At 47.1% G+C, this 16494-nt stretch overlaps 1 protein-coding gene across 5 annotated transcripts in view; it reads left to right on the top strand.

Moving 5' to 3' along the window:
* Nucleotides 1–435: 435 nt before the first annotated feature.
* The window catches only part of LOC116546088 (transmembrane protein 268), a 31122-nt gene continuing 15063 nt past the window's right edge, over nt 436–16494 (top strand). For 2 of the 5 annotated variants that reach the window (XM_032272434.1, XM_032272433.1), the window contains exons 1-4: nt 437–1038; nt 9571–9680; nt 12432–12542; nt 13628–13777. In XM_032272434.1, the coding sequence (XP_032128325.1) occupies nt 933–1038; nt 9571–9680; nt 12432–12542; nt 13628–13777 (477 nt within the window). In that variant the 5' untranslated portion in view covers nt 437–932. Of the gene's footprint in view, nt 1039–9570; nt 9681–12431; nt 12543–13627; nt 13778–16494 lie in introns of all 5 variants that reach the window. The other 3 variants (XM_032272432.1, XM_032272430.1, XM_032272431.1) reach the window with 3 other exon arrangements.

A 16494-nucleotide genomic window follows, 5' to 3' on the forward strand; every position in this document is an offset into this window, starting at 1 on the left:
AAACGGGGTTTCACCATGTTGACCAGGATGGTCTCGATCTCTTGACCTTGTGATCCACCCGCCTCGGCCTCCCAAAGTGCTGGGATTACAGGCTTGAGCCACCGCGCCCAGCTACTTTTTTCTTTTCTTTTTTTTTTTGAGACAGTGTCTTGCTCTGTCACTCAGGCTGGAGTGCAGTGGCATAATCTTGGCTCACTGCAAACTCCACCTCCCAGGTTCAAGTGATTCTCCTGCCTCAGCCTTTCATTAGCTGATTTTTGTATTCTTAGTAGAGACAGGGTTTTGCCATGTTGGCCAGGCTGGTCTCCAATTCCTGACCTCAGATGATCTGCCCACCTCAGCCTCCCAAAGTGCTGGGATTACAAGCGTGGGCTACCATGCCTGGCTGATTTTTTTTTTTTTTTTTTTTTTTTGTATTTTGCTTGTAACTTCTCAATGTCTCATGAGAAGTTACTTGAGATCTTGTGTGTAAACAAGACTCCCTGTAATGAATACACCTGTCCTGTGCCAGGTTGCCTGGGGCATCCTCCGTGAGGGTATAGAAATCCCAGCTGCCTGGGAGTGGGGCCTGGTCATCTTTTGAGTTCCCCGTGGGCCCCTGTCTGTGCCTGCCTGAGCTGGAGAAGACCCAAGACCAGAAGGGAAGTTCTCAGTTTGGGCCTTGGAGGGTTTTAGTTTCTCTTCCTCCTCCTTCTCCTTCTGGGAATTTTTTTCAGCACATTCAGAAAGGCCAAAGTCGACAAAAACACTCTGGGTGGCTCTCCCTGGTGACTTCCACCCTGGAGAGAGCCCTAGGAAGCAGCAGCTTGCCCAGGCCCAGGCCTGAAGTTCTTTTTTTGTGCTGTGTTTTGAAGGCATTTGATGCTGAGCTGGCCGCTGCAGAATGAACCACAGCTCTGAGAAGGGGAAGTAGGAACAGCTGGCACCCTGCCATGGCCTGTGAACCACAGGTGGACCTGGGGGCCGCTGGCCCGTTGCCTCCCTCCTCCCCTGGCTGGAGTGCCCTGCCTGGAGGGAGCCCTCCTGGCTGGGGGCAAGGTAAGGTCACCACCTTTCTTTTTCCACCCCCTTTCTACCTCATGCTGAGCTGGACCCACAGGGAGTAAAAGCTCCTTTAGATAAGGTCGGGGGAGGTGTCTTTGAGATACAGCTGTATGCCACGTTCCGTCATTTTTACCAGTTCTCGCTCTTGGCCGTAGACCAAGCCACCATCACCCTCTGCTGAGCCCCTGCTGTAGCTTGCTTGTTGGTCTTCTCTTTTCCATCCATTCTCTACATAGCAGCAAGAGAGCTTTTTATTATTTATTTATATTTCTAATTTATTTTTATTTATTTAGAGACAGGGGCTTGCTTTGCCACCCTGGCTGGAGTGCAGTGGTGTGATCATAGCTCACTGCAGCCTTGAACTCCTGGGCTCAAGCAGTCCTCCCACAGCCCCCTGACTAGCTGGGATTACAGGCCTGCACCACCACATCCTGCTAATTAAAAAATCTTTTTTGTAGATATGGGGCCTTACTTTGTTGCCCAGGCTGGTCTCAGACTCCTGGCCTCAAGCAGTCCTCCTGCTTTGGCCTCTGAAAATGCTAGGGTTACAGGAATGGGGCCCAGAGACCTTTTTTTTTTTTGAGATGAAGTCTCACTCTGTTGCCCAGGCTGAGTGCAGTGGCATGATCTTAGCTCACTGCAAACTCCACCTTTCAAGTTCAAGCAATTCTCCTGCCTCAGCTCCCCAAGTAGCTGGGATTACAGGCACCTACTACCACACCTAGCTAAATTTTTGTATTTTTAGTAGAGATGGGGTTTCACCATGTTGAGCGGACTGGCCTCAAACTTCTGACCTCAGGTGATCTGCCCACCTTGGCCACCCAAAGTGCTGGGATTACAGGTGTGAGCCACCACACCTGGCCCAAGAGATATTTTTAAAATACACATTCAGTCCAACCATGTCACTTTCTGCTTCGTGTTTCCCATTGGGCTTAGTGTGAAGACCCATCAGTATTGGCTTGCAAGGCCTACCTTCATGTTCTTTGCTGTGCTGTTCTGCCTCAGCACCTTTGCACCTGCTGTTCCTTCTGCCTGTTGTGCTTTTTCCTTGCCTCCGTTCCCCTGATAAATTTCCATTAATCCACCAGACATGCTGGCTCACACCTGTAATCCCAGCACTTTGGCAAGCCAAAGCAGGTGGATCCCTTGAGGTCAGGAGTTCGAGACCAGCCTAGCCAACATGGTGAAACCCTGTCTTTACCAAAAATATGAAAATTAGCTGGATGTATTGGCGGGTGTCTGTAATACCAGCTACTAGGGAGGCCGAGGCAGGAGAATCACTTGAACCTGAGAGACAGGTTGCAGTGAGCTGAGATCACACCACTAGACTCCAGTTTGGGTGATAGAATAAGACTCTGTCTCAAAAAAAAAAAAAAAAAAAAAAAAAGAATTTTCATTCATCCTTCAGAACTCAGTTCCAATATCCCTTCCTTGAAGAATCTTGCTGGTGGCTCAGCCTGTCAGGACCTTCTGATATCTTCCTGTTTCTCCTCTAGCATTTATCATACTCGGTAAATAATTATCTTTGTATAAAGTCAAGTCTGGCTTCTTCACTAGAGTGTAAGCTCCCTGAAGGAAGGGGACTCCTCTCTTTTTCATCCCTGTATCTACAGTACCTAGCACAGGCCTTGGCCCATAGTTGATGCTCAATAAATATTTTGTTGAATGAATGAATTAATGAGTAGCCAGATATGGATAAAGGAGAAGAGCACCCAGAATTGTGGGTGTCTACAGGAATGTGGAGGGTTTTTTGGAGGTTTTGAAATTTGACTGCTTAAAAACAAAGTCTTCTTTTATTACTACGATTGTTAGGAAAACAATGTGTGGCCGGGCACGGTGGCTTAAACCTGTAATCTCAGCACTTTGGGAGGCCAAAGCAGGCAGGTCACCTGAGGTCGGGAGTTCAAGACCAGCCTGACCAACATGGTGAAACCCTGTCTTTATATATTAAAAAAAAAGGAAAACAATATATATGTTTGTGTGTGTGTGTGTGTGTGTGTGTGTGTGTGTGTGTATATATATATATACATATATATGTGTGTGTGTGTACATATATACACACAAACATATATATACACACACATTGTTTTCCTTTTTTTATAAATATGTGTGTGTGTGTATATATATATGCACACATATATATGTAAGGTAAGCAGTGTGTACACATACACACACAATAGTAGAACAAGATGGAATGAAATAATTTTTCCGTCAGAACTTCGAAGACATTGCTCCACTGATTTTTGGCACGTCAGTTCTTGTTCCTCTGTAGGAAACTGCCCCCCCCGCATGTGCGTGCAAACACACACACACACACACACAAACACAGACACACACATTTTTCTTTCGTAGCTTTGCTTAGCGAAGATGTAAAAGCAAGTATTTTTAAGTGGAGGACTTGCTGTTCTCACTTTAAGGAACAGATGAGAGCTGGTATTGCCAAGAATCTAGGAACTCTTGGTTTGAAAGGCAAATGAAGACATCCTGAAAGCTCTTTGCATTGCTTGGGCAAACACATAACTCAGTGTACAACGAACTAGACCTGGGAATGGTTCCGATTCTCCATGTGTGGAGTCCAAATCAAAGTGGGGTTTTCATTCTTGCTGTGAAGGGGAGAGCTGGTCTCAGACCGGATCTGCTTGACTGCCTGCATTTTGTACACTACCTTCCTTTCTCGCTTCTTGTTCTCACTTTCATTTTCCTTGTGCACAAGGGAGTTTCTTTGCTTTTCGAAGGCTCAGTTTTCTTTTCCATGCTGATGGTACCCAGCTTTGGGGGGCTCTTGGAGGATGAATTGAAATCATGAATGAAGCTCAAGCGTCGTATCTGACACTTAGTAAAGGGCTCCATACCCAGAACCTGTTCTTATTGCCTTTCTTTTTGTTTTGTCTGGTTTTCCCCATTTGCTTATTATAAAGTTTATTTTTAGGCTCTGCACATTGGCTTATACCTGTAATCCCAGTACTCTGGGAGGCCTAGGTGGGTGGATTACCTGAGGTCAGCAGTTTGAGACCAGCCTGGCCAACATGGTGAACCCTGTCTCTACTAAAAAGACAAAAATTAGCTGGGTGTGGTGGTGTGCACCTGTAATCCCAGCTACCAGGGAGGCTGAGGAAGGAGAATTGCCTGACCTTGGGAGGTGGAGGTTGCAGTGAGCTGAGATTATGCCAATGAACTTCAGCCTAGGTGACAAGAGCAAAAATCCAAGTCAAAAAAAATTGTTTTTATAGTTTTAGTTACTTACTTATTTTTTTGAGACAGGATCTCACTCTGCTGTCCAGGCTGGAATGTAGTGGCATGATTTTGGCTTACTATAGCCTTGACTTCCCAGGCTCAGGTGATCCTCCCACCCCAGCCTCCCAAGTAGCTGGGACTACAGGCACGTGCCACCATGTCTGGCTTTTTGTATTTTTTTGTAGAGACAGGGTTTTTCGCCATGTTGCCCAGGTTGGTCTCAAACTCCTGAGCTCAAATGATCCGCTTGCCTCAGTTTCTCAAAGTGCTGGGGCTACAGGCATGAGCCACCATGCCCAGCTAGTTTTATCTTTTCATATTTTACTTTTATGAAACCACCTTAAATCCCTTCTGGAACAAGATGTGGGAGGGTAAAAACACAAATAAATCAAGGTTGCTTGATTGTAACTTTTGAGTTGTGACAACTTGCTTTTAAATTATGAAAATAGCCAGTTATTTTGTACCCGTCTTGTGCTGAGCACTTTATTTTTTTTATTTTTTTTTTTGAGACGGAGTTTCTCTCTTGTTACCCAGGCTGGAGTGCAATGGCGCGATCTCGGCTCACCGCAACCTCCGCCTCCCGGGTTCAGGCAATTCTCCTGCCTCAGCCTCCTGAGTAGCTGGGATTACAGGCACGCGCCACCATGCCCAGCTAATTTTTTTTTTGTATTTTTAGTAGAGACGGGGTTTCACCATGTTGACCAGGATGGTCTCGATCTCTTGACCTTGTGATCCACCCGCCTCGGCCTCCCACAGTGCTGGGATTACAGGCTTGAGCCACCGCGCCCGGCTATTTTTATCATCTTAATTATTTGTAAAGTCCTCTGCAGTGGATGTGCATCCTCTAAGCGAGGGAACAGGCTCACAGGTTCAAGTTGCTTCCTCAACTTACCATGTTAGTGAGAGGCTGAGCTCCAATTTGAACCCCAAAACTATCTAGCTTATATTTTCACCACCTGACCACCTGGCGTCCTCATCTCCCCCACCACTTCCAAAAAAAAAGAGAGAGAGAGAAACACAAAATAAAGTTCTTTTTGGCAGGATGTAGAATTGAGAATTCTGTGGAACCCTTGAGATCATAGATGATATCCCAGTGTATCAAAAAAGAACCTTTTACTCTCTGGCTGCAGTGGCTCAGGCCTATAATCGCAGCACTTTAGGAGGCTGAGATGGGAGGATCGCTTGAACCCAGGAATTTGAGAGCAGCCTGAGTGATTTAGTGACTTTGTCTTTACAAAATAAAATTTTTTTTAAAAAAGGCCAGGTGTGATGGCTCACGCCTGTAATCCCAGCACTTTGGGAGGCTGAGGCTAGTGGATCACTTGAGGTTGGGAGTTCAAGACCAGCCTGACCAACATGGAAAAACCCTGTCTCTACTAAAAATACAAAAAAAAAAAAAAATTAGCTGGGTGTGGTGATGCATGCCTGTAATTTCACTACTTGGGAGGCTGAGGCAGGAGAATCGATTGAACCCGGCAGGTGGAGGTTGCCGTGAGCTGAGATCACGCCATTGCACTCCAGCCTGGACAACAAAAACAAAACTTTGTCTCTCTCTCTCTATATATATATATATATTAGCTGAGTGTGGTGTTGCATGCCTATGATCCCAGCTACTTGGGAGGCTGAAGTGGGAGGATTGCTTGAGCCTTGGGAAGTGGAGGTTGCAGTGAGACATATAGTGCCCCTGCACTCTAGCCTGGGTGACAGAGTGAGACACTGTCTCAAAACAAAACAAAACAAAACAAAACAAAACAAAACTCTTCCTACCTTATTCATTCATTTATACACCAAACATGTATTTAATGTCTCCTGTTAGTATCAGATCGGGGGATTCAGTGACTAACAGAGCAGTGTGGGAGTGTGTAGTCTGGTGGAGAAGATAGATTTTATTCAAATAACTGCATGCATATGTAATCAAATAATTGCAAACATAGGTATTTCGCTTTGGTGACTATTAAGAAGAAGAGCATTCAGTTATAGGTTTAGCAGAGGATTTGATCAGTTAGGAGTTTAGAGTGTCAGGGAGGTCTCTCTGGGGAAAGTGAATCATGGGCTGAGGTACAAATGATCCATGGGCCGTAACTGGGTGAAGCTAGGTAGATGCGTTCTAGGGAGAGGCACAGCATGTGCAAAGGGCTGGGGGTGGAGGAGGACATGTGTTCAGGAAGTGAAGGAGGCTGGTGTGGTGAGACACAGAACGAGGCTGAGGGTCTCAAGGTGAGTCTGGCAGGAGGCTAGTTTTCCTCAGGGCTGGAAGAATGTGGTAACAAGGTTGGCTTTTGCAAAGCACCCGGAAGCTATTGAAAGTTTTACTCAAGGCATTGGTATCATCTGCTCTGCACCCTGGCCACTGTGTGGAAGAGGCATCATAGAAGTAAAGGTTTGCAGAAGCCACTTAGGAGGCTACCGCAGAGGGCCAAGGGAGAGGTGAGGATGCCACGAGGGCACAGAGTGGACAGATGTTTTGTTTGCCCAGTGGGCAGGGCTTGGTGATGCACTGGGGGAGAGGGGAGAAAGAGGGTTTGGATGGGCCAGGAATTTCCAGGAAGGTAGAGTGAGTCATTTGGCTTTGAAGACTCAAGTACTGTTCAGAGCTAGACTAGGGTGACAGCAGTTCTGGGCCAGCAGACAACACACTTACGCTTGAATCCTTTCAGTCCTGCCTCATTGTCTAAGCAGCAACCACAGAGAAGATGGCAAAATCTCCATTCGTCCGCAGTGTGTGGCTGAAACCTGGGATCCTAGAATCCCAGGGCTGGAATCTCTCCCACCCCCCCAGACCTCCTGGCTACTGACCAGTGGCTCACGGGGCCTTGTACTGTGGCGCAAGGAGATCTCGATCCATTTGTCCAGTTTCTCTACTTGGAACTGCAGGCAGGCAGGTTTGGCCTTGTACTGCTGCAATTCCTCACTGGGCCTGAGGGGATTTCAGTCCAGACCTTTCTCTCCAGCTGGTCTCATGGTCTGACTTCATCCCACCCTTGGAAGACAGGATATATGGTAGCTGTTGTGAGCAGCCTGGGTTGATGCATGTTTTTTGAGGGAATAAACATGTAATTTATGCTTTTGAAATGCTGAGTGAGTTGCAGCTATATGTAGGCGGGATTACCAATAAGTCAGTGTATTAGTTTTCTATTGCTGCTTTAACAAGTTACCGCTAACATAGTGGCTTAAAAAGCCATGGATTTGGGCCAGGTGCAGTGGCTCACGCCCGTAATCCCAGCACTTTGGGAGGCCGAGGCAGGCAGATAACATGAAGCCAGGAGCTCGAGACAGCCTGGCCAACATGGGGAAACCACGTCTCTACTGAAGTATAAAAATTAGCCCAGCATGGTGGCACGTGCCTGTAGTCCCTGCTACTTGAGAGGCTTGGAAGAATTGCTACAAGAATTGCTTGAACCTGGAAGGTGGAAGTTGCAGTGAGCTAAGTTTCTGCTGCTGCACTCCTGCCTGAGTGACAGAGAGAGACTCTGTCTCCAAACAAACAAACAAACAAAACTCACCACGGATTTGTTATTGATTGATTGATTGATTGATTGAGATGGAGTTTTGCTCTTGTTGCCCAGGCTGGAGAACAATGGTGTGATCTCAGCTCACTGCAACCTCTGCCTCCCAGGTTCAAGCAATTCTCCTGCCTCAGCCTCCCAAGTAGCTGGGATTACAGGCGCCCACTACCACACCTGGTTAATTTTTATATTTTTAGTAGAGATGGGGTTTCATCATGTTGGCCAGGCTGGTCTTGAACTCCTGACCTCAGGTGATCCACCTGCCTCGGCCTCCTAAAGTGCTGGGATTACAGGCATGAACCACTGTGCCGAGCTGGATTTCTTATTTTATAGTTCTGTAAGTTAGAAATCTGACACTGATCTCACTGAGCCGAAACCCCCAAGTTGCCAGGACTGTGTTTCCTTCTAGAGGCTCTGAGGAAAATCCGTTTCCTTTCCTTGTCCAGCTCCCTGGGGCCACCCACATTCCTTGGCTTGTGGGCCTCTCCTGCCATGGTCAAAGTGAGCGATGCCACATCCCTCTGTACCTTTCATCCATAGTCACGTCTCCCTCTGACTCTACCTCTGTCCTCCTCTTCCATGTTTAAGGTTCCTTGTGATTTCTTGGGGCCCACCCTGATGATTCAGGGTAGTCTCCCTGTTAAGGGCCAGCTCATGAGCCCCTGTACTTCCATAGCTATGGAAGACAGCATATTTGCAGGCTCTGGGGATTGGGGTGTGAATGTCTCTGGGGCCGTTGTTCTCCTGCCTCAGCCTCCTGAGTAGCTGGGATTACAGGCGCATGCCACCACGCCTGGCTAATTTTTGTAGTTTTTTGTTTTTTGTTTTTTTTGAGACGGAGTTTCACTCTTGTTACCCAGGCTGGAGTGCAATGGCGCGATCTCGGCTCACCGCAACCTCCGCCTCCTAGGTTCAGGCAATTCTCCTGCCTCAGCCTCCTGAGTAGCTGGGATTATAGGCACGTGCCACCATGCCCAGCTAATGTTTTGTATTTTTAGTAGAGACGGGGTTTCACCATGTTGACTAGGATGGTCTCGATCTCTTGAACTTGTGATCCACCCGCCTTGGCCTCCCAAAGTGCTGGTGTTACAGGCTTGAGCCACCGCGCCCGGCAATTTTTGTAGCTTTAGTAGAGACGGGGTTTCACCATGTTGGCCAGGATGGTCTCAAACTTCTGACCTCACGATCTGCCTTCCTTGGCCTCCCAAAGTGATGGAATTACAGGCATGAGCCACTGCACCTGGCTTTTTTTTTTGGCAGAGCGTTGCTCTGTTACCCAGGCTGGAGTGTAGTTGTGTAATCTGGGCTCACTGCCGCCTCAGCCTCCTGGGCTTGGTTATTTCTTACTTAGACTCTCTGAGCCTACTGGGAATTTAACTTATTCAGCTGAGCATCCTTTGCAGTGTTTAAATAAAGGTCCACCCCTCAGTGTAGTTAGCTGTTCAGTCTCTGTTTAAATGTTCCTTGTGTTGGGGAACATTTTTTGGGGGGACAAAAAATGCCCATTCTTTATGGGGACAGCTTTTGCTCTTGGGAAGTTCGTCCTTACATGGTCTCACATTGCGGCCCTAGTAGCCTCCTCTCTCTGGCCTTCTTTCTGCCTCCTGGGGGCTTCCCAATCAAATCCGGTCCTTTTCCCAAGGGGATTTGAGGATGGCCACTGTGTCCCTCCTTGTTTCAAGGGGGTTCTCGCAGCCAGAGGCGTGATGCCATCGGGCTTTGGGCTCACCCCGAAAGCCCAGTATGGTTATCAGTCAGCCAGATGAAGCTTCTGGTCTGCTTCCAGAGCTCCACAATGGCCAGGTCCTCACTGTTCTCCGGATCGACAACACCTGTGCACCCATCGCCTTCGATCTGGGAGCCGCAGAAGAGCAACTGCAAACCTGGGGCATCCACGTGAGTGCCGATTTCCTTGAATCCCTACCGTTTTCCCTTTCATCCATTCGTCCATCTATCTTTTCATCTAGTTAGTCACAAAATCTTTAGGAAACACTCTGTGCTAGCTGTGGTAGGGTATTTAAGGAAGGTGGATTAGAACTGCCCTCTCTTTCCTCCCTTCCCAATTAATTCACTAAACAAATGTGTATTTTTTTGGGTGCCCATTCTGTACCAGGCACTTAACTGGCTAAACATAATAGAGGTGGACAGGACATAGTACCTATCCCCATAGGTCCCAGTGGGGGAGATGGACATGTATTGGAGAAATCAGGACAGTATGATATCAATGCCACAGCAGAGGAATGCACAGGCATTGAAGACATTCACAGGAGAAAATGAGAAACTTTCTTATGGGGAAGTAGGCAGTGGTTATGAAAGCTTTGCAGAGGAGCAGATGCTTGATCTGGGGTCTTTTTTTTTTTTTTTTTTTTTTTTTTTTTTGAGACGGAGTTTCGCTCTTGTTACCCAGGCTGGAGTGCAATGGTGCGATCTCGGCTCACCGCAACCTCCGTCTCCTGGGTTCAGGCAATTCTCCTGCCTCAGCCTCCTGAGTAGCTGGGATTACAGGCACGCGCCACCATGCCCAGCTAATTTTTTGTATATTTAGTAGAGACGGGGTTTCACCATGTTGACCAGGATGGTCTCGATCTCTTGACCTCGTGATCCACCCGCCTCGGCCTCCCAAAGTGCTGGGATTACAGGCTTGAGCCACCGTGCCCGGCCTCTGGGGTCTTGAATAAATAGGAATATGCTGGGTGGACAGAAGGACGCGCATTTTAGGAGAGGGAACTGCATATGCATGGGAAAGTGTACATGAATTCATTAGATAATGATGCAGCACCTTTGAGCACAGTGATCTGAGGCCAGGCTTCACAGATCCATGGAACTGGGTGCAAATCTAGCTCCGGTGCTCACTGCCTGTGTGACTTTGGGAAGGTGACTTAACCTCTCTGAACCTCAGTTGTATCATCTGTAAGTGTGGATAATATTGATACCTATTACATAAGGTTTTTGTTAGGATTCAATGCAATAATGCTTGAGGAATCCTCGCATTGTCTCTAGCATGTAGTAAATGCTCAATATATTGTAGCTATTACTGTTATAAAGTACCTATATGTATGGTTTTTACTCTCTTCTCAAAGCCCCCAACATGATCAGGCCTTTCCTGTGCTAGCGAAGGAAGATTAATTAGGACTAGGGAAGACACACTGCTAATTTTAGCCTGAAGATTTTAAAATTTACTTCTTCTTTTTTTTTTTTTTTTTTTGAGAGGGAGTCTTGTTCTGTTCCCCAGGTTTGAGTGCAGTGGCGTGATCTCTGCTCACTGCAACCTCCACCTCCCAGGTTTAAGCGATTCTCCTGCCTCAGCCTCCTGAGTAGCCGGGTTTACAGGAGCGTGCCACCACACCCAGCTAATTTTTGTATTTTTAGTAGAGATGGGGTTTCACCATGTTGGCCAGGATGGTCTCAAACTCCTGACCTTGTGATCCGCCTGTCTTAGCCTCTCAAAGTGCTGGAACTACAAGCATGAGCCACCACACCTGGCCATTATTTTTTTTGAGACAGAGTGTTGTTCTGTTGCCCAGGCTGGAGTGTAGTTGTATAATCTGGGCTCACTGCCACCTCAGCCTCCTGGGTTCAAGTGATTCTCATGCCTCAGTCTCCCTAGTAGCTGGAACTACAAGCATGTACCACAGCTGGCTAATTTTTGTATTTTTATAGGGATGAGATTTCACCGTGTTGGCCAGCTTGGTCTCGAACTCCTGACTTCAAGTGATTCACCCGCCTTGGCCTCCCAGAGTGCTAGGATGACAGGTGTGACCCACTGCGCCTGGCAGACTGCGTTGTTTTTAATGGATGAACAGTTTACATATTGTTCTACTGTGTTCCTAAATATAATTTTTTTTTCTTTTTTATAAAAAGAGACAGGGTCTCGCTATGTTGCCCAGGCTGGCCTTGAACTCCTAGGCTCAAACAATCTGCCTGCCTCGGCCTCCCAAAGTGCTGGGATTACAGGCGTGAGACACTGCGCCTGGCCTAAACATAACTTTTAATGGTTAAGTTCTGTTTTCTTAGGACTACTCTCACAGGGCCTTTATATTCTATAGACATTTTTGTTTGGGCAGGAAGATGTGATTGTTCAGTCTTTTGGACTGCATTAATAGATACTGATATTGCAGTATTGATAATGGCATCTGTATATTGAGTGTTCACTAAGAGACTGGCCCTTTGCCCAGCACTGTACATGTATTATCTCATTTAATATGTACCTTAGTTCTACAAGGTGGGTACTTTTATCCTTATTTTACAGAGGAGAAAGCTGAGGCTCAGAGGAGTAGGGTTACTTGCTCCAGGTCACACAGCACATGAATGTGAGGTCCAGAGTTTGGGCTCAGGGCTGTCTGACTCCAGGGCCTATGCCTTAACTGTCAGGCTATGCTGTGTCTGCTGTGAGGTACTGAGTCTGAGGCTGTGTGGATCCTTCTCCAGATGTCGTGATGGTTGTTCTTCCCTGAGCTGAGAGCTGCACCGTGTGACTTCCACCCAGTGCTCCAAGCTCCTCATTCTGCCTTTCGGGACAGCCCAGAATGTGCCTAATCCCCCTTCCACTTGATAGTCACATGAACTGGAAACAGCATGCTTGCTATCAGCTAGGAAGTGGGGACTGGCTCTCCTGTAGCTGACTGATCTCTTTCCCTGGGTTCCAAGCAGGTCCCAGCTGACCAGTACAGAAGCTTGGCAGAGAGTGCCCTCTTGGAGCCCCAAGTGAGAAGATACATCATCTACAACTCAAGGCCTATGCGGCTGGCCTTTGCTGTGGTAAGGGGGAGGTGGCCCGCGCCCTGCCCCTGCCCTGGCGCCTTGTGGCACTACCAAGTTCAGCATTGTGTCTTGCAGCCTGTTGGTATGGGTCAGGAGTTTGGCGGCTGGTGGCCCAGGTGTCTGGAAAAGAACAGTACATATGGACATTGATTTGGGATCAGAGGAAATTTATGGGAGAGAGTTGTAACCAGGTCCTTGCATAAAGGATGAGGGTCAGGGTTTACTGTGGGACAGAGCTTGGGATTGGGAGTCTGCAGATCCACCCAGGCCCTGGGCTCAATGTCTGGTCTTGGCCAAGACTTTCCTCCTCTCCTGAACTTGGTTTCCCCATCTGCTCAACAGATGGGTCTATTTCAGCTCTAGTCGTATATACGTGTGCATATACATGTGTGTATACACATACATATACATATATAAATATACGTATACCTCTTCATATTTGTATATAAACTTACATACATAAATGACAGAGGCAGGTTTTGAACCCAGGTAGTCTGGTTTCCAGCACCTGTGCTTGGAACCACTATGATTTGCTGCTTTGTATGTGTAAATGGCCAAATAGCACACCTGACTCCATGTCCCACTTCCAGGGAGAAGGGAAGGGGTAGGAACCAGCATTGATTCATTCCCTGGCAAGTGCTGGGCTGTTACTTATGTTACCTTGTTAACCCTTATTATAATGCTGTGAAATAGGTGTTATTATCCCCATTATACAGATGAAGAACTGAGACTGAGAGGAGTTATAAATTGTCCAAAGCCGTATAGTATTTGAAGGATCATTGTGGTCTTTGAACAGAAATTTGTCTCACTTCAGTCCACCTGCCTTTTTCTGTTTTATTTAAAATTAAGGTAAACAAGGATTAGGAGTAGCTACTAATCCTTCTTGTCTAATTTTGCTTATAACCAGTGAAATTGAGCTCATTCTCACAGACCCAGGGATCTGCATCAATCTCTTACTGGTGCTGTGAGCTGTCTGAATTCAAGGAGGGTATCAGCAGTGTCTGAAGGGTGTCCCTTTGAATGGAGCTGCTTTATGTGAGGATTGGAGTTCCTGACCATGCTCTCTCTGTGGCGTCTTGCAGGTTTTCTACGTGGTGGTGTGGGCCAATATCTACTCCACCAGCCAAATGTTTGCCTTGGGGAACCACTGGGCTGGCATGCTGCTCGTGACGCTGGCCGCAGTGAGCCTGACCTTGACTCTTGTGCTGGTCTTTGAGAGACACCAGAAGAAGGTGAGACATCTGGAGACCCCTGCCATGCTTCCTCCAGAAGGGTGGTGGAGGCATGAGAATCAGATTTTTCTCTTTTACCTGCCTCAAAGAATTTCCCTAGCCATGAAAATTCACACTAGCCCGTAAGCCCAGTGACTAAAAGAAATCACATCCTCTCTGCTTTTCCTGTCTGATCCCTGTGGATTGTTTTTCTGGAAGCAAGCTGTGTTTTGAGAATGTGGGAGGAGGGCTCTAATAGCCCGTATCCTGACAGTACTTTAGTTAACTGAACTCTTTCATGCACTTCCTCTTCCTGGGTGCTCAGGACAACCCTGTGGGCAAGGGAGAATTGGTTACTGAACCCCAGCTGCAGCACAGCATGCCTGAAGTTGAAGTCTGGGAAGAAGCAATTTACATTATTCCCTCCTGTGATGGGCAGATGCTGGCCTCGTGCTCTATTGACAATCATGTCTTTAATCCCAGCAGTGACCTTTGAGGCAGAGTGAGTGGTTACTTGTCCTGAATCCCAATGTTAGTGACAGAGCCAGGATTCAAAGCCTGAGCCCTCTGATTCCTGATCATGTTCAGAAAGGAGGCAGATACTTCCCGGCTTATGTATGATTTTAATTGTATTCCGTCTCTTCATTGTCTGCCTTTTGATATGTATTGAGCACATCATATGTCCCCCGCTAAATGTTTAACACATTAACTCATTAAATCCCTTGACATTAAATCTGGGTAGAGGCTCTTACGCTTATTTTGCAGTCGAGGAACACTAGACTCAGAAATGCTCAAAGAGTAGCCCCAGCCATGCTACGAATAAATGCCAGAGTTGGAAATCAAGGCCAGGGCCTCAGATTCAAGCCACGTTCTTAGCCAGCACCCTTTAGAAAATTGTCGGTTTGGCCGGGTGCAGTGGCTCATGCCTGTGATCCCAGCACTTTGGGAGGCTGAGGCAGATGGATCCTGAGGTTAGGAGTTCAAGACCAGTCTGACCAACATGGTGAAACCCCGTCTCTACTAAAAATACAAAAAAAAGATGAGCCAGGTGTGGTGGTGCATGTCTGTAATCCCAGCTACTCCGGAGGCTGAGGCAGGAGAATCACTTGAAACCACGAGGCAGAGGTTGCAGTGAGCTGAGATCGAGCCACTGTACTCCAGCCTGGGTGACAGAGTGAGACTCTGTCTCAAAAAAAAAAAAAAAAGAAAAAAAAAGAAAACTGTTGGTTTACTATAGCTACTGTAATAAATTACCATGAACCTGGTGGCTTAAAACAATACCAAACTGTTATCTTCCCGTTCTGTAGGTTAGATAGGTGACATAGTTCTCACTGGGCTAAAAGTCGAGTGCAGGCAGGGCTGCTTCCTTCTGAGGCCTCTGGGGGAGAATCTGCTTTCTTGCCTTTGTAGCTTCTGGTGGTCCTCTGCATTCCTTGGCTTGTGGCCCCTTTCTCTATCTTCAGAGCCAGCAATGGCGGACCCAGTCTTATTCACATCTCCTTCTCTGACTCTTTTGGTTTCCTCTTCTACTTTTTTTTTTTTTTAGGTGGAGTCTCGCTCAGTCAGCCAGGATGGAGTGCGGTGGCGCGATTTCGGCTCACTGCAACCTCCACCTCCTGGGTTCAAGCGATTCTCCTGCCTCAGCCTCCCAAGTAGCTGGGACTACAGGCATGCACCTCTACACCTGGCTGATTTTTATAATTTTAGTAGAGACGGGGTTTCACTGTGTTAGCCAGGATGGTCTCGATCTCCTGACCTCATGATCCGCCTGCCTTGGCCTCTGAAAGTGCTGGGATTACAGGTGTGAGCCACTGTACCTGGCCCCTCTTCTACTTTTAAGGACCCCTGTGGTTACATTGGGCCAACCGGATAATCTGAGATCATCTCCTATTTTTAAGGGCAACTGAGTAACAACATTGATTTCATTGACAGCTTTAATTTTCCTTTGCCATGTAGCAACATACGCTTGGGTTCTGGGGAATAGGACTTAGACATCTTCGGGGACCATTTTTCTGCTACCACACCTATGCTGTCTTTCCACCTACTTGGGAAGCTCCTGTTCCGGATCCCCTGATCGCTGGCGCAGTGCTGGCCTCTGAGATCCTGAGCAAACACTCCGCTCTTGCGTGACTCAGCGGGGAGGGCAGGATGTTGGGAAATGTAAATCAGCATTTGGGGCATGAGTTCTACTTAGCGCCTGTGTTCATGGAGACAAATGGGAACTTTATGGTATACTCATTCTGAAAGGATCTTTGTTGGGCTTTGCCACGGGACTGACAAAATAATTCTGCTCTTGGGGCCTGTTGAAGCTTTCATGGCCCTTGTGTTTGGTCTATGAAAAATAAATTGGGCTGGCCACTCCTGCAGCAAGAACTTTCTCTTGGGAAGGGGATGAAGCAAAGTGTTTTGTTTCAGCAGGAGCAAGCAAAAAAATTGGCACCTGACAGGTGCTTCGAGGATGTGGATATAATTCATACGGTAAAGGGAGGGCCTGCTTTGGCTCTCTGTCTCTGTCTCTTCTTTCCTCCTTTTATTCAGCTGGTATTTATGAAGCCCTTGAGAGTACCAGGATATGCCTTGTCCAGGGCCACACAGCCAGGAGACACCAGAGCTAGTCTTTGGCCCAGGAGTGACATTATTGAATTTATTGTTCCAACAATATCTATCTATCTATATGTATGTATGTATGTATGTATCTATCTATCTATCTATTTATCTATCTATCTATCCGTCTATAT

The sequence above is a fragment of the Sapajus apella genome, unplaced genomic scaffold (genome assembly GCF_009761245.1).
Source record: "Sapajus apella isolate SASKATOON/1434 unplaced genomic scaffold, GSC_monkey_1.0 scaffold576, whole genome shotgun sequence".
Taxonomy (NCBI): Eukaryota; Metazoa; Chordata; class Mammalia; order Primates; family Cebidae; genus Sapajus; species Sapajus apella.